This window comes from Lissotriton vulgaris, chromosome 3_1 (assembly GCF_964263255.1).
Source record: "Lissotriton vulgaris chromosome 3_1, aLisVul1.2, whole genome shotgun sequence".
Classification (NCBI taxonomy): domain Eukaryota; kingdom Metazoa; phylum Chordata; class Amphibia; order Caudata; family Salamandridae; genus Lissotriton; species Lissotriton vulgaris.
This window is the reverse complement of record NC_141689.1, coordinates 26573157-26585832: the sequence shown is the minus strand read 5'-3', so window position 1 is coordinate 26585832 and position 12676 is coordinate 26573157. Positions and strand designations below refer to the sequence as shown.

At 42.5% G+C, this 12676-nt stretch overlaps 1 protein-coding gene across 1 annotated transcript in view; it reads right to left on the bottom strand.

Moving 5' to 3' along the window:
• The window catches only part of LOC147725849 (extracellular calcium-sensing receptor-like), a 333094-nt gene that overhangs the window by 203037 nt on the left and 117381 nt on the right, over positions 1–12676 (bottom strand). The window contains exon 2 of the mRNA XM_086963374.1: positions 9689–9980. Coding sequence (XP_086819500.1) covers positions 9689–9980 — 292 coding nt within the window. The remainder of the gene's footprint in view (positions 1–9688; positions 9981–12676) is intronic.

The following is a 12676-nucleotide window of genomic DNA, read 5'->3' as shown; positions in this document are numbered from 1 at the left end:
CATACTTTGTGTGTTACGACCGCGCATATACATGGTTGCCTCGTGACTTCTCGGGCACCTGTTATATTGCGAACTTGTTGCCACCGACTTTCACAGTTGGGTCAGACTATCACAATACTACAGTTGTGAGAGGCATTATTAGCGAAGAAGACACTGCCGGTCAAGAAGCAGGAGACTTCTTTAAGGGTTTCTTGCCGTTTTGGGGACCTATGATCAATAGTAGGAACCTGAGACAGTTGACCCGAGTGGTGTAATCGACTGCTAATATAACAGCAAGTGCCCTTGGTAATCTGACAGCAGAGCTTCAGGCGGACAGGCTTATGACGTTACAAAACCGTATGGTTTTAGATGTTGTTCTTGCAGATAGAGGTGGTGTATGTAAGGTGATCCATTCGAGTTGCTGTATTTTCATCCCTGATAATGCTCCAACTGTCTATCAAGCCATTTCCAAGTTGCATAAGATCTCCGAGTCCATACACGTGGACGTAGGTGATTGGACGCTACTAGGATGGTTTTGGGGCCTGATGTCGACGTGGGGTTGGAAGATTCTGATGATCATTGGGGTTGTTGTAGCATTTCTGTTCACTTGTTGTCTTTGTGTGCAGTGTGGTCCTGTCTTATGTGGCCTCTGTGCTACGACGTGTATAAGACGGCCATCTGTTACCAAGGAAGCATTGATGGATAGAATGATGTTGCAGCAACATCTGAATGATCTGATGAATATCGAGATCAATTCTGATATCGACTAGTGCTTGCCTACATGAGGGCAAAAGGAGCGTCTGAGGTTTCGTGACAATTATAAGTGGTGTTTTCGACTCGTTCGAATATGGACGAGTTTGGTATCTATGAATCGCAAATGACGAGTTTAGTGGGTGCACGCATTTTCACTACGCTGGTCTGAACAGTTCGTCTTATTCGTGGGTTTCTTCATCTGAACCCATGGGTTCCATTTTAGATACGGCATCCATTTTGTCTCTTGCCCTCAAGTAGCCAGCGAACGGACACTGTCCGCTTCGTGACCCTGGGATTCCCAAGATCTTGCGGAAGACACGTGTTCCTTTGAGGGTGTCTTTATGACGAGGGGGATGACACTGCAAAGGCAGATGGCCCTGCTCAAGGCTCATCTTGCCGTGCCGGTCTATTGTTTCAGCCGTGCATGCATTAGGCATGTCTCCTTTGATCCTGCAATTGTGTTTCCGATATCACCCTCCTTACACTCTTTTCAATCTGTTGACTATGTTTGTCTTCCCTTGCACCTGTTTCTGACTTCTTCCTTAACTCGTTTACAGCCGGAATGGAATGTACTTAATGGTGGGATAATGTACTTTTACAGTTGGGAACCGGCGATGCTACTGTAATTATGCTCCGGGACCCTGAATACATGAAAGCAACCCTTTTGAAGCTTACTGTGGGAACTGAGTTGTAACCTTTTGTTCGCCATGTTGTGCTATGACAGAAATATGTATAAAAGGAGCGATCCACAGTTGCAATTTGAAGCAGTCTCCTAGAACCTACATGCGTTGTACTTCTTGTGACTTCTGTGTTCCCTGCATTAAATAAACCTCGATTTTTGATGCCGAAGGAAGTGTCCCGTGTCTCTGTCATTTGCACGCCGGAACAGGTAACCCACGAAGGTTTCAGGTGTTGACCCCTGGCACCGCTGGGCCTTAGAATAGCCCAGTCCTTCAATCATGCTGGTGCACTTCCATTCTCTCTCTGGTAGCCATTGGCCCTGACGAAAAGGTTGCTTTGAGTGTGTGTAGGGATGTGTGCTATGACTCCAACTTCCATCAGGCCCTGTCTTCCATACACCTTCCGAGCCAGACCAAACAACACACCTGTCACTATGCATTCACTGAGAGTAGCAGCAAGATGGGTGAAATTGGTGACTGGTGTGAGGAGCACAAGGCCATGATGTCAGTTTGGGTCACAGCTATGGTATTTTGCTTCAGGATCAACACCTTCTAGCAGTGCAAGTCATCTTGTAAGAACACCTCCCTACACTGTGATGTAGCCATAGGCCCAGATGCACAATTTGGAATGTGTGTGAGGATGAGTGTTAGGTGTGACTACAACTCCCCTCGAGCTTGTACCCACACCTACCTTCCCAGCCATCCTAGACACCCTTCCTATGACTCAACTTTCCTGGGAGTGAATGTGTGCAGACAGATGGCTGACACAAGTGACTGGTGTTCAGATCCCATAGTTTGCTGTGAGTTAGCAATAAGAATGTACATGTTCTGAAATGGTGAGATTTTATAGTTACTATACAGGTATATTGTTAGTCAAATTGGCATACACACTACACGCTCTTTTGCTCTTGTTTTATTAGCTTTGTTAACAATGTTTGAGTGTATCTGTGTATTTGTTAACATTATTGGCTATTTGAGTATGTACTCAGCAGGCTCTGGTGCTCTTGGTATTACATAGACGCCCTCCGGCGGAAGGATGGCGCGCACCTACTCCATCCAGGAAGTGAAGTGCATGAGTGGAGCAGGAGGGTCACCACCGGTCCCCTGACTCAGGGCATGGTCTCTGGCCTGCAGCTTCTTGACCCTCCTTCGCACATCATAGTACCATGTTCCTGATATTATCCATTGTGCCAAGGCAAAGTGCTCGAGCATTCACTTTGTTGACTATCCTCTCCCATATCTTATTTCTCTGGGACGGGGGTCTGTTGGACTACGTTCCTAAATAGTTGTGGTTCTACTGTGATAATTTCACTTCCAGCTTCTTCTCTGTAAACTTCATGATTTTGGCTCTTTATATGCATAGAGCTGTGGGTGTGGTTGATGATTAGATTTGTTTTTTGTATTGTTAATGCTTGTTTGGACATTTTCTGTCTGTTTCTGTTTTACTTTACTGATCAAAACCAATACTTTATGTTGACAGCACCAGATGCTTAATCATGTATTTGCGGGGTGGTCAGAGTTTTCCCATACACGCTAAGCCATCTTTCAGTATTTACTTCTGAGTGGGTCGCATCTGCTTTGTTTAAGGAGGATTCGCTCAGACGTATTGTTTCCATACTTCAGACATTCATATTGTTCTCTGTGTGAGTCATTTGGAATTGACATGCATTGCATCGTACTCCGTTGTTCGGACTGCGCACGTACGAGTCCTTTGGAAGGCATTCCCGAATCGAGTCATTGGTAAGGCTTTCACAACGAGATTGTAATCAGGCCCTAAAATATAATTAAGTTAATTCTCACAATATAGCCCTATAATACACACAACCCGCTCCTAAAATGTACTTAACAAAACAGTATTTTCATAATTAACATAATTAATTTTCAATTTATAATTAACATAAATTAAAAAAGAACTATTACTTAATTAAAATTAATTTACTTCTCACTCTATACTCCTACAAAACCCACAACCAGCACATAACATTTTACTTAATAAAGAAATGTCACAATTAACTTAATAAGGTATCAAATTGTTGATATTAATTAAAAACAAATTGTTATTATTTAATTATAATTAAATTATTGCCCCCTGAATGCCTATAAACCCACAACTAGAATATAACTTTAAAAAACATATTGCATAATTAACATCATTGATTATCAAATAAATAATTAATATTAATAAACAACTAATTGTTTATTAATTATAATAACATTAATTTCCACCCAGTACCCCTATAAACCCACAACTAGCTACGGTACTAAAAATCAAACATTTTAATACCATGAAACTTGTTATCTACTAAAAATATACAAGTATAATTAAAAACATAAACAATAATTATTCAAAAACTTTACAGGATATACATTTAAATGTATACTAAAATATATTACACAGTATTTAAAATGATATTATTAACAACTATATTTTTGTACACACTATTAATGACTTCGATGTTTTCAAAATTGATATTATTTTCGTGAAATCGATCTTCTTGACAATGATATTCTTGCAGACGACCTTTCTATATCACAATATTTTGCTAGCATGATATTTTGGCTTCAATATTTTGTCTAAGTACAGCCAGGAAATGTAAACTTAATACTGATAAGTTTATTGAACTTTAAAAAAAAACATTAAACATTTGGAACATTTATAGTATACTTCTAATTTCAAATTCCACCTTAATAAGTTACTTAATGCTAAAAGCCATTTTATTGAGATTTCTGCTGAACATGCAACTGTTTATTTACTTAATCTCATAGATGCTAGTAAACATCCCTCCCCAGTGCTTCTCTGTCCATTGAAACCAGTGCTGAATCGACGTCCAATGGTCGTGCGCAGCACTGGGGAGGTAGTGCTGCCATTGGCCAACGCACCGACGCAGCACTTAAGGGGTTAAGTCTGGTGCCAAATATTGCAGCTGACAACAAAGCCAGTAAAACCTTAACCAATTGTCTTAAGATTCGGAAAGAGTGCATTAGAGTGGACTTTGTTTTAAAGGAGGACAATAACCCTCCAGTTGAATACTCTGAAGTCTTGAAGGAATTTAAATCCTGTTATTCTAATTTATGCACTTAAGAATCACTCCCTTTTTCCTCAATAACTTTCACAATTTCTATCTTCTATTTATAAAGAACACAACTCCTCTATTGACCTCTATCCTTTGGAAAGAGAAGATTACTGTTCATGAAGTCAGTGGAGAAGTGTGGCTCAATGATTAGAGCGGCAGACCCTGATGCAGAGGTCTAGCCCGGGACCAGGGTTCAATTCCCCGCCTCGGCGGGTCTTGGGCTCAAAATTGCACAGACCTGATAATTCTCGCCTCAGTGCCTATTCCAATCATGGAGTCCCACTCTGCAACTCTGGACAATAGCTTGCTTAATCTCCACAACGGCCCCCACAACGCTAAGGATGCCTGGCCTCCACCTTGGGGGTGCCAAGGCGTGGACGCCTCACAGGGAAAGCCAGGATGGGTTTCACAGCTGTATTCGTACAAGCGCCTTGAGACCCTTGCGGGTGAGTAGTGCGCTATACAAGTATCAATTTACATTACATTACATCATGCCAATGAATGTAGTCAAGAAAGGCAATGCTCTAGGTCTTATTGAATTACCAATTGAATTTCAAAAATCCAATTACTTAAACCTATCAAGTTATTTTCATGTTTAATAATAATAAATCAACAAAGGGAACATTCTAGGAAGCTTTAATCCTACTTATCCTAAGGAGGGTGAAGATCCCACATTTTGCAAAAATTATAGACCATCTGGATTATAACATTTTTGGAAAACTCATTGCTGTTTGGCTTATTGGTTGAGAACAAACAGGATTTGTTAGTGGCAGGAACCTGATGGACGACGTTATCTTAATATAATGAGCAAACCACAATAATTTAAATATTCTTCAGCAGGGACCTCTATAGAAAGCTATTGTCCATATGAATTGGTCCTTCCTTTTCACTGCTCTTAAATGGTTTGGTTTTGGTCAGTATTTTCTTAGTTTGGATACTCTCCTATACTCATCTCTGATGCCTAATATATATACAGAGGTGCAGGCAAGGCTGTCTGCTTTTGACTCAGCTTTTTATTTTGGCTTTAGAACCTTTCCTCTTTGGGATTTGGCAAAATGTGGCAAAGGCTTTTAATATGGTAAGAGACAGACATTAAATTAGCTCTATATGCAAAACACATTTTTTGTTTGTATCTAACTGATCCTCTTTGTTGCTGACTATTTTTAATGAAGTAAATAATTTTTCTATGATTTTGGGTTATAAACACTGACAAATGTGAAACTCTCCTTTTCCATTGTCATTCCCTTTCCCATTCTTTTCTTTCAGCTATTTTTACTATTTCACTATTGTTTTATGATATTTCATATTATATGATATATCATTTTATTGTTAAGAGATGACTTGGTATTCATTACGTCTTACGGGGATAACAATGCCGGACGGACCTGAGTCCACCGGGCATCCGTCTGAAACTGATACCTAAAGACCTCCAGTCGTCGGTTCCAGCCCAGGAATAAGGATGCGACTGAACAGGAGTTCGGTTGCAATCCTATACTTTGCTATGGGAGCATGCATTCTGAATGGAATGCATGCTCTCATAGCAAAATGATAAGGTGCAGTTCATCCCTGCACCCGAGCCAGGCACCTCAAGGTACCTGCCCCTGGGTGCAGGGATCAACATGTTGGCACCATAGGTGCCCCTGATGATACCAATATGTGGCCTTGCACCCATGGGGGCCCTGCTGCGTACTCCCCAAAGCTATTTTTAATGAAGTAAATAATGTTTCTAAGATTTTGGGTTATAAACACTGACAAATGTGAAACTCTCCTTTTCCATTGTTATTCCCTTTCCCATTCTTTTCTCTCGGCTATTTTTCATATTTCACTATTGTTTTATAATATTTCATACTAGCAGCTTGCCCCAGGTTTGCCCGGGGCAGAAGAGGGCTGGGGGCAGCATTTTAAGGCTCTGTGCACTCCCGCCCGCACCGACATTGCCCAGACCGCATCCTTTTCGCCTCCAGCCTCGCTGCCGCCCCCCGCCGCCCGCCCCGACATTGCCCAGCCCGCCTCCTGCCCCGACATTGCCCAGCCCGTCTCATGCCTCCCGACTCGCGCCTCGATCCTCCCACCTGTCGCCCGCCTCCCCCCTCCAGCCTGCCATTGCCTTACCTGAGCCGCCCGCAACGGACTTCACCGCCACTCCTCGCCGCTCTTTGCCTTACCTGAGCCGCCCACTCCGGACTCCACCGTCACTTCTCGCCGCACATCACCGCTCCTCCCCTGCATGTCGTCATCACGTCTAGGTTGCGGTCAGTGCTACGTCGCGGCCGGCGCTAGTTTTAGGGGACTACTTTGTTTTGAAATTTAAATTTTTTAATTTACGTTTTTAAAAATTTTTATGTCGCCTATGTCCATCTACACACCCTGAGGATTCCAACTATGTATTGGGTGTGTAGATTGGAGCTGTGGTTCCCGTGTTTACCTTGCCAAAAGGTTTCTGTTCTCTCTTTATACTAGTAGTATAGATTATATGATATATCATTTTATTGTTAAGAGATGACTTGTTATTCATTGCATCTTAGGGGGGATTACAATACCAGACGGACCTGAGTCCGCCGGGCATCCGTCTGAAACTGATACCTAAAGACCTCCAGTTGGCGGTTCCAGCCCAGGAATAAGGATGCGACTGAACGGGAGTTTGGTTGCAAACCTATACTTTGCTACGGGAACATGCATTCTGAATGGAATGCATGCTCTCATAGCAAAATGCTAAGGTGCAGTTCATCCCTGCACCCAAGCCAGGTACCTCAAGGTACCTGCCACTGGGTGCAGGGATCAACATGAGGGCACTATAGGTGCCCCTGAGGATACCAATATGTGGCCTTTCACCCATGGGGGCCCTGCTGGGTACTCCCCAAAGCTGTTTCCACTGCCTTTTTGTGCCGGAAAGGCAATTACAAAATGGCAGTAGGAAACTACCATCATAATCACGTAATCGGTTCCTTTATCTATAATAACATTTTATTCATGCTTAGTTCTTCCCTTCTTATAATGTACGTAGAATAAAGGGCCTATTCAGAATGTATTCAAAGCTACAAATGTGAAATTGAGGTGCTCCCAGAAAGAGAACATTATGGGCGTTCCACCTTGTTGAAAACAATACCATCTTCCATCTGACCAATTGTTATCTCATTTCTCAAATAGCTTCTCAGGATTCATGTCTGGGATTCTGGGCTCATTGGTAGCTCTGCACTGGTCCAAGTCATCTTTTCGTTTAAAGGGCAGCACAGTGTGAAAGGAATGTGCAGTGGTCTACTGTTCCAGTGCTTCTCTAGATGACTCTGCGTTTTGCTGCTCATCATCAGAGGATTTCTTTGTCCGCGTTGTCTTGTTCTGAAGAACAAGCATATGTTCTTCTTGCAGAAATTAAAAACAGACATTATATGGACTAACAATATGGGTCATTTACATGTTGTGATGATGTCTTGGAAAAGCCACTACAAACATGAGTGAGAACTATCCATTGAATAGGCAGAACCTTTGGAAATGGCAAAACTAATTACTGTAACCGTTTGGTCTTTAGGACAATCACAAACAGCTTAAATGATCAAAGTGCTGCATAAGGGCTCTATGACATTGAATTGTGTTTTCCAATGGCTGTGCTGGCTGAGTTCTCCAGGCATAGAGAGAGTGCTGGAAAGGAGGAGAACAGAGGGGAGAAATATATTATGTAGCCCAAGGCAAAACCATATTCAGAACTCCTTACTGCGGTTGGCATTATCTCAGCACAAAAGGGGTGCATTCTGTTCCCTACCAGAATCTAACCCATTCCCCCCAGGAGCAGACACCTTCATTAGTTTCATTGGCAAAGCCAATCAGTCTTGCTTTGCCAATTAATGACATTGCTAGTTGTCTCTGCAAATGGTTAATGGTCGGTCCAACAAACACTGAAAAAGTTACAGCAAGCGCATATCTTGGAGTGAAAACTTGTATTCTTCCAACATTGCCATGATTTTGTGTCTTGGTGAAAGCTGATAGCCACCTTGTAAGAGTGTTACTATAAAGCATACAATATATCTTTCCAAGATTGAAGTCATGGTATATCTAAATAAAATGGGAAGTCTATTTTAGAATGCTAAAGCATGTATTTTGTGCACTTATTTGTATACTGTTCCAACATTACAGTCATGTTGAGTCCACACGTAATGTAATTACCATCTTAAAAGTACACAATCTAAAATTCCAAGATGATTTTGCCAATCTTGGTGCAATTCTTTAGAATGAGTGAAGCCAATGGAAACAGTGGCAGGCAGCAGTCTGTGGGGTGAGGTTATGGAAAGAAAGGAAGGAGAGAGAGACCCTTAGGACCTTATTACAATGTCACTGTGTTCTGCCATTTAACACAGACTTCCATCTGGAAATGGGTTGTGTGTGTAAAACCAAGCACCCTGTTGCAGGCACCCCATTGTCCCAGCCAGACAGTGCAGGGTTTTACAGGGGGGTTCCTCAGGTACCCCCTCGGCCCCCAACTGGAGGCCGCAGGATTAAGGGGGGGCCTGCTAGTGCCCCCCAAATTCACTTTCTGACAGCCTTTTCATGTCAGACAGACCGACTCAGAAAGGCTGTTTGAAATCAATCTTGTTGTCAGCTGGAAACAATGTTACTAGAGGAGCAGGATGCAGTTCTGACTGACACAACTTCTCCGAGAGCCAGTCATGACAGATTTGGAATAACTGCACAGTTTACCTTCCTACCATGAACACATTGTAAACCGACCGAGTCGGTCGGAAGGGTTCCGACTCAGTCGAGGAAATTTCAAATGTCGGGCGGAGGCTTTTCCTCCCGATATCGCAATGAGGACTGAAGTTACAGCAATAGAGTCAGTGGTGAAAGGTGGGGGAGAGACCAATAAGGGCATAGGAAAGGAGGCCAAGGTGGACTGAACAAGGTGGGTTCATTGTTTATCACAGTCTATGTCACTCTAGAAAGAGATTTGTCACCTTTAAATCAAGCTAATTTCTACTCCACTGGGAACAGTCACCCCAAACTTTCAGTACAGATCCACTGCAGACAACGATACAAGCTCCTTAGTCCCATTTCAGTCTACTAATGTCATCAACATGTTGTACCCCTGCTTTGTTTATTTTCCTTATTTCAGATGTTTACAGTGAACAGGACATCCATTTTCAAGAATGGCCTAAACGGGTTGCGTAAACACACAAATCTTTAAGATGTTCACACACCAAACACGTTTCCTACCTGAGGATATCTGTAGATTCCTAGGAGCTGGGCTATAGAGAAGGATGTTGTAGATGACAGGTCTCCAATAAAGCCAACCAGTGTGCCATTACTCTGACAGCTGTAGTTTGGAACTGGATACTCCCTCTTTGACAATATGTTTAACGTGGCTTGAAGAGCTTTCATCACACTATTGCAAGAATCATAGATCTGATAACCCAGTGTAAAGTTTCCTAAGAGATTAGGGTTTCCGTTGATCTCTTCTATGGCATAGATTAGAGCCAGCAGGTGCCGAAGATGGCGGAAGGATGGCCTGAAAGATAAAGAGCTAATTTGGCCCATGGTTCATGAAATTCATACCTTAGCAATTAGAACAATACCATTAACACTACCAGTTGACACGAAATTTAAAGGTGTTGTATGTATTCTCCTTAGACTGTGTTGCAATAAATGAGTCTCTACTGATACCATGAATCCACATACAAAAGTGCATTTAAAAATAGATAATGGTAACGGAATGTGGCATAAACACACACAAATGGGAAGCTGCAGGTGCTAAAAGCATTGATATTATACTATGTGAAAGTATCATTGTCACTGGGTGTATTGTTATATGTATGGTGTTCAATTGGGTTGGAATAGTGTAAATAGCTTCAACAAACTTGTTCTTCCTGATAGCAAAAGTCACCAGTGCCCAGATTATTTATGTGGTGCATGTCAAAGAAGTGATATTGTGAATGTGTTTTTGACATGTTGTTTGGGGTACAACTCTAGCTGTTGTGATGTAAGGAGTGATAGAAAGAAGGGCTTTAACTTATTATTCTCCTCATTGAGGACATAGACTGCAGACACAAACTAACGTCCTGATCATGAAACGCACAGCTTGCAGTTCCGCAAAGGGAGACCTGTACACCTTCAACACCTCATCAGAAACAAACTGGACTTAAGTGTCCAAATTGTTGACTGTGTGTGTGACCTGAGGCAAATTGCAGAGGAAGTTATCACCTGTCAGGCAGTAAGGTCTCTGGAGGGGGGGCAAAAGCTGCAAAGCTGGTGGTTTCCCTCTGAACAGTTAAATGTGGTTATGACAAGCTATACTGATTAGTTGTAGATTTCCCAGTTCTGATTTCATGGAGACTGATTCTCACCTCTATCCATGAGGAGGCAGTAAACTACAGCTTGCTAGTGAGCAGTGCTCAGACAAGTAGCTTGGGTCTGTGTTTGTTTCCTGTAGCACATGAGCATGGACAATGTTGTCTAGGAGGCAATAAGGACAAGTTCCTCACTTCAGGAAAACAAACTGAGAAGTCCATCTTCTCCAGCTGCCTAGGGACCTGGCTGGCAAGGATCTGTTTAGGGGCTTTGAGGCTGACACACAATGTTCTAGTTTGACAGCTTGGATATGCAGCCAATCATGAGACAGCAATCATGCATGATTGTGGTGTGAACAGAGTTCTCAATGTGTCAAACACCACATAGCTAAGCAAGAGGTGTCTAATATATCTATACCCCCTTTGTAGGCCTTGGTACTGTAGTGCAGAGGCAATATATTCATGGGTGATGTGGTTTAATTCTGGGTTTCTAGCTAACAGCTTTGGTAGCAATCCTCATCATAGTGGAGGTCATCAAGGGAACACAGTCATTTATTATCCTGGGTTACTCTTGAACACGCTTTAGATGACACAAAGCAGAGATCTCCAAGACCTTGGAATGTGGCTCAAAGGCATGGAAAGTCTCAGGTTTTTAAGGCATTCCTATATATTTCTAGGCATTATCCAAGTTTACATATAAAGATGGGTGCCCATAACTGATAAGAAACTACCCCTTGCCAACATTTATTGCCAGATTTCGATTGTGGTGGTCCATGGACACCATTCTGGAGGTGGTGGTGCAATGGCAGTGAGCCCCATGGTCCACTCCGCCCTATTACAAGTTACGATGTCTACCAATCTGAGAATTGCTGCTGCTCTGCAACAGAGCCACCCCCCACACAGTGTGGCAGTAGCGGTTGTGCATAATCTGGCTCTGGGAGGCAAAGGCCACCCCTTTACCCACCTGGCCTATCACAAATTGCATTTCAGCTGGAAGAAGTGATACAGGCTAACCTCCAGATAAGATGCAGCAAAAAGGGAGTGATATAAGGAAGAAACTCACTTTCACTCACCTCAACAAGGTACCTGCCGCCATGGAGGCCATCCTACCCACCAAGCCACTGCTCTACCTGATCGACAACCTCCAAAACAGACCCTATCACGGACACCATTGCCGGTGAGTCACACAAATCCAACTTATCATAGTTCACACAATTAAACAAAGTGATGCCTTAGCTCAGGCAAATGAGGTGGGGTATCTAAGTACAAATCCAGTATACAGGGGGTTTGCATCTTAATGTAAAGTAACAAGATGATGGATTAAATATGCTTGGTCCCCTCGTTGTGTCATACATCTGTACAACACAAGCAATTACATACACAAATGGACATGTGACAGTATCATGATGAAACTGAAGGTGACATCTGCATCAATTTTTACACACCAATGCCAACACAACAACATACTGTTACATTTCGCACACACTTGACATTTTATGACTCAGCAACTACGCAACTATATGTCATCAATCGGGCACCTCATCATTGTAGAAATATAGCCAAAGTACCTTGAGAACACTACAACTACCATTTTGCCTTGCCATCCAAACTCTAATCAAAATTACTCACTGAACATCACACCATCACATTGTACACATCCTCCACCCATTGTTGACCTCATTATCGAACGGTCTAAAAATTCAAATACACCTTCTCGCATTCACAGCTGTAGAGGACTCACACATATCCCACATCAAAAGGCAATGCCACTCCTCTGCATCACATGGAAGCAATGAGAAAAATCGATAGAGAGCATAGTATAAACACTACTTTCCCAATACCCATTCCACCATTGTAGGAAACACGAAACTCTGGGACAGTGGACCACACATTAACTAACACATGGATGAAAAACTAC